The following is a 22,107-nucleotide window of genomic DNA, read 5'->3' on the forward strand; positions in this document are numbered from 1 at the left end:
GGTTCGTGTGACAAAAGTCGTTGAATACGAAATTTGTTAAAGGAACTGATTATTATCCAAAGCTATTCAATAAACATAATACCATTGCGCCAGTTAATGAACTGGCAGGCACAAGTACATTGCTATTATATCAGTGTTTTAAATGTCATTTTGTTCGGTTTGACAGTCCAATGGATATCTTGAGCAAGTCCAACCGGATGTCCTATGTGGCCGCCTGGGGCGCTATGACGCACCTGGCGTTCGAAATGACTTTTGGGGAGACGCAAATCGTGAGCCTTCATGGTCCTACATACGTTACAAGTAGGTACCTGGACAATCTTAAGCCAATAATTATTAATTATATTCATTTGAAAGAACGTTATCAGAAAAAAATTGCGAACACGTTGATTGTTTCATAGCATACAAAACCGAATGGCTTGTCCCCGTTACGATTCAAGATGCTATGACTGTAAGGCAACATTCAGATATATCGGGTGCGTAGAATGGAACGAAAAGTTAGCTTAACCCATTTATGCCTAGTGGACTTTTCCATCCTTCTAAATTAGATCAATTTATTTCCAAAATTAGGGATGTCAAGTATATTTATTTCTATATTTAGAATATTTCTTACAGAAATTCCTTCAAGCAAACAGCGCAGACTCTGATGAGACGCCGCATCATGCGGCGTCTCATCTGGGTCTACGCTGATTGCCAAGGCCTTTTTTCTAGACGCTAGGCATAAATGGGTTAATAGTATAAATCACTGTGATAAAACTTGTCCATGTGACTTCTGTCGAAATGCAAAATCGTCTTTAAATTGATCATCGCTTTGTGTAAACGGGGTTTATTGCATGTGCGTAAAATGTGGCCCCATACCCTGGGCAGACAGAACAGGCTTAACGGGGACGACACTTTCCGCTCTTATGATATAGTTTTGTTAACAGGTTTGCGAAAACCAATTCAACCCATTTATGCCTAGCGTCTAGAAAAAAAGGCCTTGGCAAACAGCGTAGACCCAGATGAGACGCCGCATGATGCGGCGTCTCATCAGGGTCTGCGCTGTTTGCTTAAAGGAATTTCTGTAAGAAATATTCGAAATATAGAAATAAATATACACGATATCCCTAATTTTGGAAATAAATGGATCCAATTTAGAAGAATGGGAGAGTCCACTAGGCATAAATGGGTTACTGCGGAAAGAGCCATCCCTCATAAGCCTTGCTTACAGTACAGGCTAATCTGTGACGACACTTTTGCACATGCATTAAGCCCGGTTTTTCCAAGGCGAGACTCCTGTATTAAGCGTACGAATTTTGTTTATCACATGCCTTACCCTGTTTCCATGTAATATAAACATTACGAATATTTTTATCTTACACATGTGTGATATACTTTTTAAGCGTTTTCATTGGTTTATTTTCGTTTGATTGACCAATCGAATTTTGTTATTTTTTGCTGAAATGACGTTGCAACGTCAAATGACGTCACGAAATGTAAACAACATTCGGGATTTATCATTATGTTTGCGTAAATATTTATTTTATTTGCTCATTTAAAATCATTTGATATAAAAGATCTGACACTCGTTGTCATTTCATACCATATTTTATTAAACTCGTCCAGGAAATTCGTTAGTAAGCTTGCCAAAGGCTCGCTTACAAACAACATTCCTTAACTCGTTAAATAAAATATGGTATGATATGACAACTAGTGCCAGATCCTATATGTGTGCAAACGAATAAGTGATGGGAGGCGATAATCTTCGGACTATTCGCGCAAAAGCGCTGTGCTTCTTAATAGACTGCGGATGATAAAGATAGCAAAAACAAAATTCTTTCGCAAAAATAATTACAGTTCATCGGGTGCGTGATGAATTACAGCAATGTTAAACCACTTAACATGTGGGCGATGATATGCTTTTGCCATAATTACCATAACCGTTATATTTTCTACATTCTTTTGAACAGTAGCTAAATGGTAAGTCTTATTTCATACGGATGCAGATGGCAAATCTGAATCCTCAAAAGCGAACTTTCGATAAGAAATAATCCCACGATCGGGTGCTAAATGTAGTGATACGTGTACATTGGGTTGTGTAAATGTGTTGCGGTTAAATCGGAATGTTTGGTTTCAGTCTGGAACAAGATCCTGTCCATGGCGGTGATAGGGGTGGGCTACTTCCCCTTGTTTGCAGGCCTTGCCCTGGACTCTCTGGTCAGTCTTGCTGTGACCTTCCTGTACGCATGCGTGCTGCTAGCTGTCGACATATACAAGATATTTGAATGCGAGCTCATACCAGTAAGTTGCATACGCTCTTTAGCCCATTTTTGCCTCGCGTCTAGGAAAAAGGCCTTGGCAAACAGCGTAGACCCAGATGAGACGCCGCATCATGAGGCGTCTCATAAGGGTGTGCGCTGTTTGCTTTAAGGAATTTCTGTAAGAAATATTCTAAATATAGAAATAAATATACTAGACATCCCTAATTTTGGAAATGAATTGATTCAATTTAGAAGGATGGGAGAGTCCATTAGGCATAAATGGGTTAAACAATGAATTGAATTTACGTTAAAGGTAATGTGTATTGTGGAATACCCAGATCTTCTTGCGTGTATGTTCATAAATATGTTTAATTAACTTTTTCAGTGCTGGAACCAAATTTTAAAGGCCTTGCAAACAGTTTGGATCCAGATGAGACGCCACAAAACGTGGCGTCTTATCAGGATCCAAACTTTTTGATATTCTGATAGTATTCTTTGGAAAAAATGAAGAAAGTGTTAATTTTAGAAATTCAGCAGACGACATTTTAGCAGACGACAAATTTCCCAGCATGCAAAGGGTTGAGGACCATAAACCATTTAATTACGCGTGTGATGGAGACACAGATTTGAATATAGTGCAATGTAGTCATATTTCGTTCTTGTTTGTTTTCCAGACAGCCCGCCTTATTTTCATTGTTCGAGACCTTCCAAGTCTCGCCTGCTTAGGCTACCTTTGCGTCAGCATACCAGTGTGCATCTTCCATGGTCTGCGCAGTAAGTCATTGCGCATCTTTACGTCATCAGAGAGGGTGTCCTTTCTTGGCGAGGACAAGGATTTAGAGTCAACATCTGAGGCGGAACACGTCCGTGATTTGTTGCGCCCTCCAAAACCGCCACCGTAATTACATTGTTGTTGTTTTTCTGAATTGCTTTCAATTGAATGAGTAACTACAAAATGGAGGCACTATATGGTAATGCAAACAAAATATGACCTTGCATACTATCGTTGTATTGTTTCTTGTTACATTTTTATAAAACTTATTTCGCCACACAAACAGTTGCAATTCTAAATAAGTTCAAACCGTTAATTATGAAATCTTTGGAGGTTTGTTACGAAATCTGAGGGTATTTATGAACCCTTTGTTTCACTGATTAAATCTTTGGGTGATTAGAAAGTTTCTGGTTGTCATTAAGAAATTGCACTGCATGGTCAATTTTAGTCACGTATTTTTTTTAATGCAAGACGAATATTTCCTAAAGTGTGTACTTATAAATGAACGCCTTTACCTTCCAAGACCTGCCGCACGCAACCTGAAAGAGAAGGTGGCCGGGATCGCAAAATCAGTATTTGCGCGTGTCATCTATCAGAACAAACACAGTAAGAGCATTCATTATCGCGGTTCTTTCGACTTTTGCTCGCATTTAGTGTCTTTGGTTCGCATCCAACCATTTTGTAGAAAATGGTTATCCGATTGATATGTATATTTTTAGCTCACCTGAGCACAACGTGCTCATGGTGAGCTTTTGGGATCACCTTTTGTCGCTCGTCCGTCGTCCGTATTTCGTCGTCAACATTTTGCCTTGTGAAAACTTTAGTGGCCACTTACATTGTCTGATCTGCATGAAATTTTTCCTTAATGATAGCTTGGTCGAGTTCGAAACTGGGTCATGCTGGGTCAAAAACTAGGTCACTAGATCAAAAAAGAAAAACCTTGTGAACACTTTAGAAGTCACATTTGATGTCCAATCTTCATGTAACTTTGTCAATATGTTTGTCTTAATGATATGTTGGTTGAGTTAAAAAAAAAGGTTCTTTTTCCTTATATTTAGTACAAAAGCTTGTGAACACTCCAGTTTCCTGGTTTTCTGGCAGTTTTGTCTGAGCTTTCCTCTTCCTTCCTGCTGGTTTACCTCTTTCAGACATTTTGTGATGCTTTTGTTATATAACTAAGAAATATCTCTGCACATTAATGTAGATTTTTTTATTTCGATTTTTTTCTGTAGGTTTAAGCCTTGGAATCCAATGCCAGAAAGGAAGTGTCTCAGAACTTTCTATTTATTGAATAGGCATTAGGTAACTCTTACTCAGGAATTTGAGAGAACTCTTTATTCATCAAATACTAGTATGCTCAAGATACTCTCCCTTGAAGGGTCCACATTTCTGCTAAAATAACTGGGTTTTACTTTTTAATACAATAATCCACATTATCAAAGATTTGTGTTTTTAAACGGATTTATTGATTTTTTAATTGGAAATATAATTGCAAGGTGAGTCTGAAAATAGTTCATTATTGTTTATAAACAAGGCTCTCAGGGGGTGGTAGTTTTTTGTATGTCTACAGTTGTTTATAGTGAAACATTTTGAACACTTTTAGTCACATTTTTAGTTCAATCTGAATGGCACTTGCTGAGTGCAAATGTTGCTATCATATCTTGATTTAGTTTACTCAATTAGTTTTAATAATAGCATCTTCAAGCAAGGTGACAATATTTATGAGCATAATATTTTGTGCTCATGGTGAACTTTTGTGATCACCTTTTGTCAGTTGTCTGTCTTCCTTTGTGCGTCATGAATATTTGCCTTGTTAACACTGTAGCGGCCACATTTATTGTCGGATCTTCATGAAACTTTGTCAGAAGATTTGTCCCAATGATATCTTGGACGGGTTCAAAAATTGTTTAGGTCTGTTGAAAAAAATGACCGCCAGGGGGCCATTTGTTTTTCATTCTTCATGAAACTTGTTTAAAACATTTGTCCCATTGATATCTTTGGCTGCAAAAAAACAGGTCATTTCTTTTTATCTCAGTCGAGCGACTTTGGGCCTTTCAGGCCCTCTTGTTTATTACCAGTGTGGGTCAGTTGTTATGAATACGTTTGCATAATCAATAAATTAAATAAACGTATGTGCTAACTGTCGAAAATAATATACACAAATTTTTATAAGTAACAATGGGAAGTTATTTAATCGTTCAAGTGCTATCTTAGTTGTACATGTAGTCGAGGCAACAATGTTTACATCTGTTTGTATATATGTTTTTTTTTTACTGTTCACAAATTTCCTTGATATGTTTCAGAATACCGCTACTCCACACGTGTTCTATCCGTGACAGTGATGGGAATTATATTGCTGTATTTAGTACGTTCTTAATTCCGTTATTTGTTTTCTTCCTTGGATTCTACTCCATCTTTTTATCCTCGTTCTCGAAATACGGGGCTTAATGCATGTGCGTAATGTGTTATCCCAGATTAGCCTGTTCGGTCGGCACACTCTAATCAGTGATGCCACTTTCCGCTTGTATTATATTTTTCGCTTAAAGGAATTCTTTACTTAGCAAAATCCAGTTTAGGTTGAAAGTGTCGCCGGTGATTAACCTGTGTGAACCGCACAGGCTAAACTGGCACGACACTTAACACACAAGCATTAACCCATGCATGCCTAGCGTCTAGAAAAAAGACCTTTGCAAACAGCGTAGACCCAGATAAGAGGCCGCATGATGCGGCGTCTCATCAGCGTCTGCGCTGTTTGCTTTAATGAATTAATGTAAGATATATTATAAATAAAGAAATAAATATACAAGACATCCCTATTTTTGGAAATAAATTGATCCAATTTAGAAGGATGAGGGAGTCCACTAGGGGTAAATGGGTTAAGGCTATTTTTTTCCAAAGCGATGCTCTGTTATAGATACTGTTACTACTCACAGATGCAAATGCCATCGTTTCTGGTCCAGGCTTGGGTCATCCAAGAAACAACAACATGTTTATCCCTTTGCATGCTGGGAAAGTCGTCTGCTAAAATGTCGTCTGCTGAATTTCTAAAATTAGCAATTTCTTCGATTTGTTTCAATGAATACTATCAGAATAGCAAACAGTTTGGATCATGATGAGACGCCACGTTCTGTGGCGTCTCATCTTGATCCAAACTGTTTGCAAAGGCCTTCAAATGTCGTGTCCAGCACTGAAAGAGTTATTGTTTACCGCTGCTACATGCGTTGTAAATTGCGTGAGTGGTTGTTTTATTTAACGATGGGTAGACTATTTATATACGCCTTCTTTTCTCCATAGGCTGTCGTGGAGTTCTTTGTCATGATTCTGCCGCTGTTCACTATTTTGAGCAACGGTTTTAAAGAAACGCTTGACGAAATCGGACGTGAGTTCCAGCTGGGAGAGGAAGAGTGGATAACCGAAACTAGGGACGAATTTATATTGTTTCAAGATCTGATCCAGGACGGACGCAGTATGTTTCATTGATTTATTTTGATGTTGTTGTTTTTTCTTATAAATATCAATTGTAACAGTTAGGTGTTTACTATGTAGCGCAGAGTAGTTTCTGAAAAAAAAGTATCGTAAAGTCGCAGTGGCGTAGTGGATGAGGTGTCAGCCTATCGAACGTCAAGGCACGGACTAGATTTCCGTTGTTGTAGAAGCGTTCTGTATACATGTATCTCCCCCGAAGACACCAAGTACTGGTTCCAACAAGGAAACGGACTCGAGAGCATTTTTTTAAGCCCACAGCGCACGATTCAATCAAGCCAAAGAAAATTATGTTGAAACTAAAAATCGACAAAGTATTCAAATTATATCATATATCGTACATTTGGTTTTATTTTCAGTCTGCGTCATCGTATCACTGACCTTTGCAGGAGCGACGGGAGTACTTTCCATTCTGCACATGTTGACGTCATACAGGTTCGCGAGAGTGTCACATATGACATACATTTTTATTTTTGAGCTTCAATTATATGTTTTATTAATGATTTGAAAAAAACACACACCTCGACCTGTGCTTTAAGACACACTCTTTATAAATTTGAATGGGTTGTGGTCATTTCCAACTTGCGATATAAAAAGCTATAACATAATTTTGAAAACTGAGTTGCGTCTAAGATTATTCAACAGCGAACAAATTCAGTGCCTCCAGCGCTTTGATCAAATACATGTAAATATACCCTGCTTTACGCGGCATTAAAATCAACGCTGTTTTGTTGTCGCCACGTACCTGTAACTACGCATTCCAGTGTTAAACCACTAATATGAACATGACTTCATTTTCAGGACTAACATGCTATCCCTGTACAAAGGTGATAACACCCATATCCCGCACAGATCCGAATTCGCAAATACTGGCCTACTGGTACGGACAATTTACACATCGCGATGAAACGCGTTCTGAGAAAACTTGTTTTAATGCATGTGCGTAAAGTGTCGTCCCAGATTAGCCTGTGCAGTCCGCACAGGCTAATAAGGGACGACTTTTCCGCTTTTATGGTATTTTTAGTTTCAAGAAAGTCCCTTCTTACCGAAAATATAGTTAAGGCGGAAAGTGTTGTCCCTGATTAGCCTTTGCGACCTGCACAGGTTAATCTGGGACGACACTTTACGTACATGCATTTAACCCAGTTTTCTCAGAACGCGACTCCAATATTTTGCTCAATTAACACATAAACGCTATTTTTCAACATCTTGTTCATATTAATTTTGCAATGTAATTGTTCTACCTTACATTTAACGATTGATTAAGTATAATGTTTTTTTTTATTGAACGATGGGTCTTTAATGTAATTAAGGTTATTTTTTGGGGGTTAAATTGAAATGCTTGAATGTTTCATTTGTCCTGTGTATGTCCTGTGCATGAAACCCTAATGCTATATACTGACCACCCTGTGTTGAAACCGGTAAATTATTTGGTTGGTAATGTGTCTTTTGTCATGTAATTTATACGAATTGTTCACTGCCTTTAATTAACACCCAGTTGGTGTTTATAAGGAACCTTTTACTGGTGATATAACGGAGTTTTATCAATCTTATAATATTAAAATTTTAAGGGATGTCAGCATCTTTTCAAGATACATAGATACTCAAAATCAACAAATATTTCGCAAAATATTTCGTAAAATAAAGTTCACGCATACAATCAGTGTTCCTTATAGAAATAGCCAAACTTTTAATGCTAGATGTGGTATGGTTATTATGGTTACATATATTAAACGAGATACAAATTGCTCGTTTTTAATATTTTGTTGCACAATATGTTCCATTTTTATTTCCCGTAACGATATCCTTTCATACGACACGCGAACACTAACATGGTACGTGAACATGTGTTGAATATTTTGTCCCACTAAAAAAAGAAAAAAAGAGCATATATTGCATCTTGTGCACTCTATGTTACCAGACCAGCGTTGAAATATTGGTTATTGCTATAAGGAACATTAATTGTTGTATGTTGTTGTTTTTTCGAAATATTGTACGAAATATTTGTTGATTTTGATTGTTTATTGTGATGTGTATTAACAAAAAATGCTGCTAATTGATGGTAAAGAAAAATGATCATAAGTATTTGCATTGAATACTGTATGAATATTCGCAATTTAAGGGGTACATTTTTGCTGCAGCTACACTCGATTCTCAAGATAAAGCCACTTGTCAATGACTGTTGATTTTACAGAAGATATTAACGCTTATCTGATTGTGCATCATTAATTAAATGCAAATGTGTTAGTTTCTTTTGCAATAGCTTTTGTATTTTATATTTTGGCTTCGTCTTCAATGCGTTTAAACTGAAACTTAATTCAACACAATACATAATGTATATATACTTTTTACTTTGAGCTATTTACATTCATTAAGAAAAAGAAAGGAACGAACACCATGCAAAAGAGCTCAAATCCGAATAACCATTTATCGTATTGCCGATATCTTTTTCTACATTTTTCTACATTTGTCTACATTTTACTTGCATTCAAAATATTTTTCGTTCACAAAAGCAAACTGTTAAAATCACGAATGTATGTTTGAAAAATAATCAAGATATATTGTACAACTCGACACAAAGATATGAAGTGCATTTCTGTTGTTAGTTGGGCAGCATGAAGTATGCCGGGTTCCAGATTGCCTACATCGGCTGGGGTAAGTGACATATTTTATATAACAGAGAGACGATCAAGATGGCAACGTTCGTGCCGAAACCGGTATTTTTCGCCGTTTTTTACTCTTTATTACAGTTGATTATTTATTAAAATACCTTTCTCCGCATGGACGTCGCCATCTTTACTTCCTTTAATTCATCACGTGATTACCCCCTACATTATACTTGCTGTCACTTAATATTCATGTTAAAGATTTTTATGCCCCCCCCCCCCTTCGAAGAAGAGGGGCTTTATTGTTTTGCACATGTCGGTCGGTCCGTCGGTCCGTCCACCGAATGGTTTCCGGATGATAACTCAAGAACGCTTACGTCTAGGATCATGAAACATCATAGGTACATTGATCATGACTCGCAGATGACCCCTATTGATTTTCAGGTCACTAGGTCAAAGTTCAAGGTCACGTTGACTCGAACCAGTAAAATGGTTTCCGGATGATAACTCAAGAACGCTTACGCGTAGCATCATGAAACTTAATAGGTGCATTGATCATGGCACGCAGATGACCCCTATTGATATTCAGGTAACTAGGTCAAAGGTCAAGGTTACGGTGACTCGACACAGAAAAATGGTTTCCGGATGATAACTCAAGAACGCTTACGCCTAGGATCATGAAATTTCATAGGTACATTGGTCATGACTCGCAGATGACCTCTATTGGTTTTTAGGTTACTAGTTCAAATGTCAAGGTCACGGTGAGTCGACACAGTAAAATGGTTTCCGGATGATAACTCAAGTACGCTTAAACCTAGGATCATGAAACTTCATAGGTACATTGATGATGACTGGCAGATGACCCCTATTGATTTTCAGGTCACTAGGTTAAAGTTCAAGATCACGGTGACTCGACACAGTAAAATGGTTTCCGGATGATAACTCAAGAAAGCTTACGCCTAGGATCATGAAACTTCATAGGTACATTGATCATGACTCGCAGATGACCCCTATTAATTTTCAGGTCACTAGGTCAAAGGTCAAGGTCAAAGTGGCTCGAAACAGTTAAATGGTTTCCTGATGATAACTCAAGAACGCTAACGCCTAGGATCATGAAACTTCATAGGTACATTGATCATGACTGGCAGATGACCCCTATTGATTTTCGGGTCACACGGTCAAAGGTCAAGGTCACAGTGACACAAAAAGTATTCACACAATGGCTGCCACTACAACTGACAGCCCATATGGGGGGCATGCATTTTTACAAACTGCCCTCGTTTTGAATACTTATAGTAATTTTATTAAATTTTGTCGATGTGTTGGTCTTAATTCCCTATGACTTTTGAACATTATACCTGAACATTATTAAAAATACTATATAACATCCATATTTTGGTTTCATTTGTGGAAATCACACTGTATACATTTAATGTGTAAGTGTAACGAGAATACCATGTTTTCAAATATAGGTATTGATATAAGTGTCACAAAAATTCACTCATATGATAATCAATTATTAGATTTATAATTAAGTATTATCAGAGAACAAACAATAACTCATCCTTATAAAAATTTACGTGACATGACAAAGACGTTTAAACAGTGAAATGTTTATTTATCGCATGGTGCTCCATATTTCTATCTTATATAACGATTACGAGTTTGTATTAAATATCTGCTAAAAAGCATGTTGAACGTTTTTAGCTCACCTGAGCACAACGTGCTCATGGTGAGCTTTTGTGATCGCCTTTTGTCCGTCGTCCGTTGTGCGATGTGCGTTGTGCGGCGTCAACATTTGCCTTGTTAACTCTCTAGAGGGCACATTTATTGTCCAATGATATTTGGTCAGAAGATTGGTCTCAATGATATCTTGGATGAGTTCGACAATAGTTACGTTTGCTTGAAAAACATGGCTGCCAAGGGGCGGGGCATTTTTCCTTATATGGCTATATATTGCTATAGTAGAATCTCGTTAACACTCTAGAGGCCACATTAACTGTCCGATCTTCATGAAACTTGGTCAGAAGATTCATCCCGATAATATCTTGGACGAGTTAAAAAATGATGCCGGTTGGTTGAAAAACATGGCTGCCAGGGGGCGGGGCATATCTCCTTATATGGCTATAGTAAAACCTTGTTAATAACGCAACGCGATTTTTTAAAACAAGAGGGCCTGAAAGGCCCAAAGTCGCTCACCTGAGATAACAAGATATTATTGGGACAAATCTTCTGACCAAGTTTCATGAAGATCGGAAAATAAATGTGGCCTCTAGAGTGTTAAGAAGAATTGACGTTGCAACGTCAAGTGACGTCACGCAATTTAAACATGTTTCCGGATTTATCATTTCGTAAATATTTATTTCTCCTTATTATTCCGATTAATTGCAGGGCTCATTTTGGACCATCGACGCAATTTGACTCTATAATGAGTTTTGGTCATGGGTAGAACCAGTACTTTTGGGGAGATTAAAAAACGCCCCATTGTGGGTATCGAACTAGTGACCTCCCGATCGCTTGGTGGATATCATATCCACTGGACCACGGCGATCTAGACCAATTTAAAAGCATTCACAAAAAAGACCTGAAACTCTCATTTCGTACCATGGTTGATTGAACTTGTTCCAAAATGTGCTAAAGAAGCTCGCTAAAGGCTGGTTAACAAACCCAATTCCTGAACTCGTTTAATGAAAATGGTATTAAAAGACGACACGTGTCAGATCCGATCCTGTATATATTGATTTTTATGTATTTATGTATTTATATATTTATGTATTTAGTAATTAATTAATTAATTTATTTATTTATTATTTTGCAGGTTTTATCTTGCATCTAATCTGTTTCTTACTTATCTCTGTGGCTTTGTGCGTGCTGATTATTATCTTGATGGAGGGATACACAGAGTGGTTAATAGGAATTCTGGCAACCACGTGGTAAGAATTGAAACAGTTATTTGTTTAAAGAACACGAAGATTTTCGCCGTGATCTCATATTAACACACAACACTTTGTCTTAACACTTGTTAAAATTTGTGTTCAACTATATTATTTATGCAGATAAACTCACTGTACGGTTGTTTAACCCATTTATGCCTAGTGGACTCTCCCATCCTTCGAAATTGGATCAATTTATTTCCAAAATTAGAGATGACTAGTATATTTATTTCTATATTTAGAATATTTCGTACAGAAATTCCTTTAAGCAAACAGCGAAGATCCTGATGAGACGCCGCATCATGCGGCGTCTCATCTGGGTCTATGCAGTTTGCCAAGGCCTTTTTTTCTAGACGCTAGGCATAAATGGGTTAATTTTCAACGTAATTGCAATTGAAGATGATATTTTTAAAAGCCTATTTTAAAACCGTATTTTTCATAAGCCCACACAGCATCTGTGTTTGCAGTTAAGCCTTTCCCACATAAGAAGCAAAGTGTAAATGGCTTTTGCAAACACCATAAAACCAGAACAGCATGCGAGTTACTCGCAGTCTGTTCAGGTTTTATGCTGTTGAAGCCTTAAAAACATGAATCTAGTAAGAAAGGTCTTAAATTAAATATAACTTTCTAAGGGACTACACATAATTGAAAATACGTATCAAAATGGTAAAGGGTTAAGTCGCAATCGGCTTTATTTTGTATTCAGGCCGGCCTGGGTGATGACCATTGTCCTGATGGTGGTACAGAAATTGTCTGCAAAGTTCTTCTTTTTGCAAGACCGCGGTCTGTTATTGGCAATGAACAATCGGTAAATACATTTTTTATGCCTTATCATTGGAATAGTCCAATGTTATCAACACTTTTAATAAACTCAGTTATAAACAGCACTTAACCCATTAATGCCTATTGGACTCTCCCATCCTTCTAAATTGGATCAATTTATTTACAAAATAAGGGATGTCAAGTATATTTGTTTTTATATTTAGAATATTTCTTACAGAAATTCCTTTAAGCAAACAGCGCCGACCCTGATGAGACATCATGCGGCGTCTCATCTGGATCTACGCTGTTTGCCAATGCCCTTTTTTTCTAGACGCTAGGCGTAAATGGGTTTATATTTCATTGCACGTTGTTCAGCTTTTTGAAATCCATGTTCTTCAAACAGCCGGACTAAAAATAACATTGCAAACGCTTACTATTCTTTTTTTTTCTACCCAATTTTCTTTTACACACATGCACCTTCAATTGCTCTTAGGACACGCTCTATTCCATGTTCTGGCTTTGTTTTTTCACCTACGCCATTCGAATAAAGCGTTGCATGCACGATATGGCCACCATAGATGTTTTGTCTAATACATTTTCTTTTTAGCTCACCTGAGCACAACGTGCTCATGGTGAGCTATTGTGATCGCCTTTTGTCCGTCGTCCGTCGTGCGTCGTGCGTTGTGCGTCAATCGTCAACATTTGCCTTGTGAACACTCTAGAGGCCACATTTATTGTCAGATCTTCATGAAACTTGGTCAGAACATTTGTCCCAATGATGCCTCGACCGAGTTCGAAACTGGGTCATGCTGGATCAAAAACTAGGTCACTATTTCAAAAAAAAGAAAAACCTTGTGAACGCTGTAGAAGTCACATTTGATGCTCAATCTTCAAGTCACTTTGTCAAAATGTTTGTCTTAATGATATGTTGGTTGAGTTCAAAAATGGTTTCGGTCCATTGAAAAACATGGCCGCCAGGGGGCGGGGCAGTATTTCTTATATGGCTGTAGAGAAATATATATAGAAAACATGTGAACACTCTAGAAGTCACATTTTTAGCTCACCTGAGCACAACGTGCTCATGGTGAGCTTTTGTGATCGCTTTTTGTCCGTCGTGCGTCGTCCGTCGTGCGTCGTCCGTCGTCAACATTTTGGCTTGTGAACACTCTAGAGGCCACATTTATTGTCTGATCTTCATGAAATTTGGTCAGAACATTTGTCTTATTGATTCCTCGACTGAGGTCGAAACTGGGTCATGCTGGGTTAAAAACTAGGTCACTAGGTCAAAAAAAGAAAAACCTTGTGAACACTGTAGGAGTCACATTAGATGCCCAATATTCATGTAACTTTGTCAAAATGTTTGTCTAAAAACATGGCCGCCAGGGGGCGGGGCAGTATTCCTTATATGGCTATATAGAAACCTTGTGAACACTCTAGAAGTCACAATTTTTGCCCAATCATCATGCAACTTGGTCAAAACATTGGTTTCATTGATATCTCGGACGAGTTCGAAAATGGTTTAGATCAGTGAAAAAACATGGCCGCCAGGGGGCGGGGCAGTTTTCCTAATATGGCTATAGTTAAACATTGTTAACACTCTAGAGGCCACATTTATTTTCCAATCTTCATGAAATTTGGTCGGAAGATTGGTCTCAATGATTTCATGGATGAGTTCGAAAATGGTTACGTTTGCTTGAAAAACATGGCTGCCAAGGGGCGGGGCATTTTTCCTTATATGGCTATATATGGCTATAGTAAAATCTTGTGTACACTCTAGAGGCCACATTGATTGTCCAATTTTCATGAAATTTGATCAGAAGATTGGTCTCAATGATATCTTGGATAAATCCGAAAATGGTTACGTTTGCTTGAAAAATATGGCTGCCAAGGGACGGGGCATTTTTCCTTATATGGCTATATATGGCTATAGTAAAATCTTGTTAACACTTTAGAGGCCACATTTATTGTCCAATCTTCATGAAACTTGGTCAGACGATTCATCCCAATAATATTTTGGACGAGTTCAAAAATGATGCTGGTTGGTTGAAAAACGTGGCTGGGGGCGGGGCATTTTTCCTTATATGGCTAAAGTAAAACCTTGTTAACACTCTAGAGGCCACATTTATTTTCCGATCTTCATGAAACTTGGTCAGAAGATTTGTCCTAATGATATTTTGGATGAGATCAAAAATGGTTTCGGTTGCTTAAATAACATGGCCACCAGGGGGTTGGGCATTTTTCCTAATATGGCTATATATCATGCTTTAGTAAAACCTTGTTAACTTGGTCAGATGATTTGTCCCAATGATATCTTGGATGAGTTCGAAAATGGTTGCGGTTGGTGGAAAAAGATTGCCGCCAAGGGGGCGTGGCATTTTTCGTTATATAGCTATAGTTAAACCTGGTTAACACTCTAGGAGCCATATTTATTGTACGGTCATCATGAAACTTTGTCAGAAGATTTGTTCCAATGATATTTTGGACAATTTCAAAAGTGGTTCCAGTTGCTTGAAAAACATGGCCACCAGTGGGCGGGGCATTTTTCCATATATGGACTTATGAATTTTCATAAAACTTTGTCAGTATATTTGTTTAAATGATATCTTGGATGTGTATGAAAATGGTTCTGGTCTGTTGAAAAACGTAGCTGCTAGGGAGTTCACTAGTCATGAAAGTTGGTAAGAACATATTGTTCTAATGACATCTTGGGCTGCACAGAACAGGTCAGTTCCTTTGAATCTCAGGTGAGCGACTTTTTGCCTTTCAGGCCCTCTTGTTGGTCAAATCTTCACGAAATTTTGTCAGAACAATTGCTTCCTGGATACGTCGGTTGAGTTCGAAAATAGTTTGGATTGGAAAAAAACATGGCCGCCAGGGGGCCAGGGGGGGGGGGTTCTTTTTCCGTATGTTTATATAGTAAAAAAAGCTTGTGAACACTCTAGAAGTCACATTTTTAGCTCACCTGAGCTGTGCTCATGGTGAGCTTTTGTGATCGCCTTTTGTCCGTCGTCCTTCGTGCGTCGTGCGTTGTGCGTCGTGCGGCATCAACATTTGCCTTGTGCACACTCCAGAGGCCACATTTATTGTTCGATCTTCATGAAACTTGGTCCGAACATTTGACCCATTGATAACTTATGCTGGGTTAAAAACTAGGTCACTAGGTCAAAAAAAGAAAAACCTTGTGAACACTGTAGAAGTCACATTTAATGCCCAATCTTCATGTAACTGTGTCAAAATGTTTGTCTTAATGATATGTTGCTTGAGTTGAAAAATGGTTCCGGTCCGTTGAAAAATATGGCTGCCAGGGGGCGGGGCAGTATTCCTTATATGGCTTTATTGAAACCTTGTGAACACTCTAGAAGTCACAATTGTTGCCCAATCATCATCAAACATGGTCAAAACATTGGTTTCATTGATATCTCGGACGAGTTCGAAAATGGTCTAGATCGGTAAAACAACATGGCCGCCAGGGGGTGGGGCAGTTTTCTCTATATGTATATAGTAAAAACATGTGAACACTCTAGAAGTCACATTTGTGATTCAATAATCATGAAATTTGGTCAGAATATGTGTTTTCTTGATACGACGGTTGAGTTCAAAAATGGTATGGATCGGAAAAAAAACATGGCCGCAAGGGGGGGGGGGTCATTTTCCTTATAATTATATAGTAAAAAAAAGCTTGTGAACACTCTAGAAGTCACATTTTTGACCTAATCATCATGAAATTTTGTCTAAAGATCGATTTTATGGATATCTCGGAAGAGTTCAAAAATGGTTATGATGGATGGAAAAACATGGCCGCCAGAGGGTGGGGAAGTTTTCTCCATATGTATATAGTGAAAACATGTGAACAGTCAGTTAAAGAAAGATAACCAGTGCATACTTTCTAATACCAGTAGTTAACTCCCTTGTTAAAACCTTGTTAACACTCTAGAGGCCACATTTGTTGTCCAATCTTCATAAAATTTGGTCAGAATATTGGTCTCAATGATATCTTAGATGAGTTCAAAAATGGTTACGTTTGCTTGAAAAACATGGCTGTCAAGGGGCGGGACATTTCCGTATATGGCTATATATGGCTATAGTAAAACCTGTTAACACTTTGGAGGCCACATTTATTGTCCTATCTGCATGAAACTTGGTCAGAAGATTCATCCAAATAATATCTTGGAAGAGTTCAAAAATGATGCTGTTTGGTTGAAAAACATGGCCACCAGGGGGCAGGGCATTTTTCCTTATATGGCTATAGCAAAACCTTGTTAACACTCTAGAGGCCACATTTATTTTCCGATCTTCATGAAACTTGGTCAGAAGATTTGTCCCAATGATATCTTAGATGAGTTTGAAAATAGTTACCTTTGCTTGAAAAACATGGCTTTCAAGGGGTGGGGCATTTTTCCTTATATGGCTATCTATGGCTTTAGTAAAATCTTGTAAACACTCTAGAGGCCACATTTATTGTCCACTCGTCATGAAACTTGGTCAGAAGATTTATCCCAATAATATCTTAGAAGTGTTAAAATATGATGCCCTTTGGTTGAAAAACATGGCCGCCAGGGGGCGGGGCATTTTTTCTTAAATGGCTATAGTAAAACCTTGTTAACACTGTAGAGGCCACATTTATTGTCCAATCTTCATGAAACTTGGTCAGAAGATTGGTCTGAATGATATCTTGGATGAGTTCGAAAATAATTATGTTTGCTTGAAAAACATGGCTTCCAAGGGGCGGTCTTCATGAAACTTGGTCAGAAGATTTTCCCAATAATATCTTGTTATCTCATGTGAGCGACTTTGAGCCTTTCAGGCCCTCTTGATTTATATAACACATGTGTAATACAACATTTTAAGCGTTTTCATTGGCTTAGTTTTCGTTTATTGACCAATCGCATTTTGTTATTTTGCTGAAAAGACGTTCAACGTCAAATGACGTCACGAAATGTAAACACAATTCGTGATTTATCATTATGTTTGCGTAACTATTTATTTAATTTGCTCATCTAAAAGCATGTGATAAAAAAGATGTGACACTCGTTGTCATATCGTACCATATTTTATTAAACTCGCCCAAGAAATTTGTTAGTAAGCTCGCCAAAGGCTCGCTTACTAATAAAATTCCTGAACTCGTTTAATAAAATATGGTATGATATGACAACTCGTGTCAGATCCTATATTTATGGCTATATATGGCTATATTAAAACATTGTTTACACTCTAAAGGCCACATTTATTGTCCGATCTTCATTAAAATTCGTCAAACGATTTGCCCCAATGATATTTTTGACGAAATCGAAAATGGTTCCGGTTGGTTGAAAAACATGACCACCAGGGGGCTGAGCATTTTTCCTTATATGGCTATTGTAAAGACCTGTAAACACTATCGGTCACATTTATAGTCAAATCTGCATGAAATTTGGTCAGAACATTTGTACTAATCATTTCTTGGATTAGGTTAAAATGGTTCTGGTTTGTTGAAAAACAGGGGGCGGGCCATTGTCCTTATATGGCTTTATATGGATATAGTAAAACCTTGTTAGCACTCTAGAGATCATATCTATGGTCCGATCTTCATGAGACTTGGTCAAAGATTGACCCAATGATATCTTGGGCAATTTCGAAAATAGTTCCGTTTGGTTGAAAAACACGGCCACGGTGGTGGGTCATTTTTCCTTATATGGCTATAGTAAAAAGTTGTTAACACTCTGAAAGTCACATTTATAGTCCAATCTTCATAAAACTTAGTCAGAACATTTGTTCTAATGATATCTTGAATAAGTTCGAAAATGGTTCTGGTCTGTTGAAAAACATTGACGCCAGGTGGCGGGGCATATGTCCTTATATGGCTATAGTAAAACCTTGTTAACTCTTTAAAGGCAACATTTATTTTCCGATCATCATGAAACATGGTAAGAAGATTTGTCCGAATGCTATCCTGGACGAGTTTGAAAATGGTTCAGGTTGCTTGAAAAATATGGCCGCCAGGGGGCGGGGCATTTTTATTAAAAAAAATATATATTGCTGTAGTAAAACCCTGTTTACACTGTAGAGACCACATTAATAGCTCTCTATAAGTTACATTATAGTTCACACTTCATGAAACTTGGTCAGAATATTTGTTCTATTGATATGATGGGCTGCACAAAACAGGTCGATTCCTTGGTATCTCAGGTGAGCGACTTTGGGTCTTTCAGACCCGCATGTTTTAAAATACACCATGTTGACTTTAATTTGTGTTGCATGTGCTGTATTTCAGTTTTTGCGTTTGATTTTCATATAAATAAACTTACCGAAAATATAATTTCAGATGCTCTACCATGTTCTTTTTTACCTTAACCCATGTATGCCTAGCGTCTAGAAAAAAGGCCTTGGCAAACAGCGTAGACCCAGATTAGACGCCGCATGATGCGGCGTCTCATCTGGGTCTGCGCTGTTTGCTTAAAGGAATTTCTGTAATTTATATTCTAAATATAGAAATAAATATACTAGACATCCCTAATTTTGGAAATAAATTGATCCAATCTAGAAGGATGGGAGAGTCCACTAGTCATAAATGGGTTAAATTACTTTCAGACGCGCCTTGTTCAGCTTTTCGTTTTTCCTGTTCTTCTACAACATCTTCCTCGGTTTCCTGTCGTGCCTCATGCGCATTATCAAGTCCATCGTTATTGGCACCATCTTCCTTTCTCGTCTCGACAACAGCGCTCTTCCCAGGAGATTCCAGATGATGGATCCAGGTCTGTGTGTTAACATATAAGTTCTTACCGAGATGTTAGTTTGCTCAAATTTAAATTTCTGAATGAATTTAGCTTTATCAATTCTCGTTCAATGGTATAAGTAAATCCTAGCATTACCGATATAAAATATGGTATATTGTATTGATATTATGTTCAAATTCATTGCAGTTTGCCTTGTTAGATTTGTGCCTCTCTTATTAACTTTCAAGATATATAACATAGCATACAGGAGTTAGGTAATTCCATGCATATCTTTTTACAGAAAACATAATTTGAATGACTCACTGTTTGTTTTTGCTAATACATTTTTTTACAGGATTCGCTGCATATGTTGGCTTCTTGCACATGGAATGCTCCCATACCCATCCGGTTTTGCTTATGTTCGTACGGATATTAATGGCGGGAAAGAAGAAACGGGATGAGGCCGTTAACGACCCAGAGAAACCAGGTTTTGTAGCATTTGGTTCTTTCTGTGCATGATAAGTGTTTTGTTTTTCTCACGTCTTACGAAACTATAGGCTGTTTTTTTTATACAACCCCGACTGTATTTCCGGTACTTAAAGGGGCCTTTTCACAGATTTTGGCATGTGTTGAAGTTTGTCATTAAATGTTTTAAATTGATAAATGTAAACATTGGATCTAAAAAGCTTCAGTAAAAAATCAAGAATAAAATTAAAAAAAAAGAAAAAAGTAACCCCTAACAGGGCTTGAACCACTGACCCCTGGTTTCCTGGAGTAAAAGTCTACCACTTAGACCACTCGGCCATCCGTGCTCATACAATTAAGGATGTATTTTATGCTTTATATAAGCAGTCCTCGTAGTTTCACAAAATATTACGACAGCACAAGAACTCTCCAAATTATTCAATCGTTTCTCGTTGCAACGCTTTATAATGTTCAGATTTGTAATCGCCAAAAGATGCATAGAATCGCTATTTTAGAGCATTGTTAATGTTAAGTATTACTGTTTCCTCACAAATATCATAACTAAAACTAAAATTTGCGAATCTGATACAATTTTTTATAATTTTGTCAATTTACCAAAACGTGAAAAGGCCCCTTTAAATATACAGCGATGAAAGCTTTATTTACGCACGTTTTGGATATCTTTGGAAAACATTAATAAGCCAACATCTATGCGATATTGATGGAGTACTTTATTATTGATAAAGAAAACATATATTATGATGCAACTGTATTTATATCAAACTTAATTGTCAATAAAAATACTCCTTTGATTTTTCAATATGAAACCTTCAAGTTTGGAGAAATATTTGTTAATAATACATATTATCGTCGCGTACATTGTAGAAATTACCGAAGAGAAGGCACGTGCATTTGTTCGAGCTAGAATCCGATGGCAAACTGCTTATTCGATATTGAAGAATCCGGCTCTCAGAGCCACACGGAAATGCCACTTGGACCATGTGAAAGAACTGCAAGAACGCCTATCAAAGATGTACCATCTTGACAAGAACCAAACAAGCGAAGTCATGAAAGAAATGCAGAGATCTGGAGTCGACATTAATGACGTTAATGAAAGTCTTCAGGCAGAAGGTAAACCTACTTCTGCCGACAACTTGGTCAAAGCGTTAAAGATAAATAATTTCTTGCAGAAAATGAGAAGAGATAAGGGTTTAGGACTCGGAGTATTCGCTTCCCGTCCACCAAGTGAAGAAATAACTGAGATGACGTTTATTACCCCTCAAACTGATCGTAAGGGTGCATCAAATGCCGATCTAACAACGTATAAGCAATGGAAATCAGCGGCATTTACATCCTTGGAGATGGACCATGAAAAAAAAATGAAGCCGATAAAGATGTTAGACATTAAAACAAATGTCTAACGTGAATAAAAAAGAAAAACGCGCTGTCCTATACATACACTTAAAACAACAATTTAAAAAGGGAATGCGCCAGATGTATACTGCGTGGATATTTAACAGTTTTACTCCGAAAACGCTTGTATGCGGATATTGTGATGTTTCCTACCTCTTATTTGTACATTACGGACACTGTTTTATCTATGAAAAATTTACATAAAATTAACGTGTATTTATAGAAGACGAAGTCGTATAAGTGTTATTATTATGTGTTATGCTAAAACTATATATACGAAATACAAAACAAAATAGACGCAAAGTAGAAAACAATCGGATGTATTACTTTATCACGATTTTCTTATTATGGGCATACATTTTCGGATTTGTGGAAATATCGTTGTACATTTTCGATTTTGTTGTTATTTAAGTTTACTGGTTTGCATTTATTTTCTTCAATAACATGTTTCTTTTTTCAAATATTTGTTTTGTTTGGTTTAAGCCCCAGAATTTTGCAATTTCAATTGTGTCGGTTTAGTTAAACATTTTTATATATTGAGAGTTTTGCTAATGTTAAAAATTTCATTAAGACGATTGTTCGTTCATCTTTTTTTGCATCTTGATTCATGAAAGTGCGCCAAAATAATATTATTTTTAGAACTCTTTTTAATCTGAAATATTTAAACTTTGTATCCATTGCATCGGTCGTACAGTATTGATGAAAACTGGATTCCTGAACGTATTGTATTACATTGAATTTTAT

At 37.3% G+C, this 22,107-nt stretch overlaps 1 protein-coding gene across 1 annotated transcript; it reads left to right on the forward strand.

Moving 5' to 3' along the window:
• Positions 1-170: 170 nt before the first annotated feature.
• On the forward strand, positions 171-21,736 carry LOC127836038 (stimulated by retinoic acid gene 6 protein-like). The gene is made up of 14 exons (XM_052362455.1): positions 171-300; positions 2,114-2,277; positions 2,912-3,135; positions 3,533-3,615; positions 5,313-5,374; positions 6,304-6,475; positions 6,852-6,927; positions 7,294-7,372; positions 9,099-9,147; positions 11,917-12,031; positions 12,738-12,839; positions 19,361-19,524; positions 19,841-19,972; positions 20,836-21,736. Exons 1-14 carry the CDS (start codon positions 171-173, stop codon positions 21,369-21,371), a joined length of 2,088 nt encoding a protein of 695 aa, XP_052218415.1. The 3' UTR covers positions 21,372-21,736.
• The last annotated feature ends 371 nt before the right edge of the window (positions 21,737-22,107 follow it).

The sequence above is a fragment of the Dreissena polymorpha genome, chromosome 6, assembly GCF_020536995.1.
Source record: "Dreissena polymorpha isolate Duluth1 chromosome 6, UMN_Dpol_1.0, whole genome shotgun sequence".
NCBI lineage: Eukaryota > Metazoa > Mollusca > Bivalvia > Myida > Dreissenidae > Dreissena > Dreissena polymorpha.

What these genes read in the sequence shown, in the direction of transcription:
- LOC127836038 (XM_052362455.1), top strand. Translation starts at nt 171, where the DNA reads ATGGATATCTTGAGCAAGTCCAACCGGATGTCCTATGTGGCCGCCTGG. An exon ending in CACATGTTGACGTCATACAG is followed by an intron (nt 6,928 to 7,293) that starts GTTCGCGAGAGT and finishes CTTCATTTTCAG; the next exon opens with GACTAACATGCTATCCCTGT. An exon ending in ATTCCAGATGATGGATCCAG is followed by an intron (nt 19,525 to 19,840) that starts GTCTGTGTGTTA and finishes ATTTTTTTACAG; the next exon opens with GATTCGCTGCATATGTTGGC.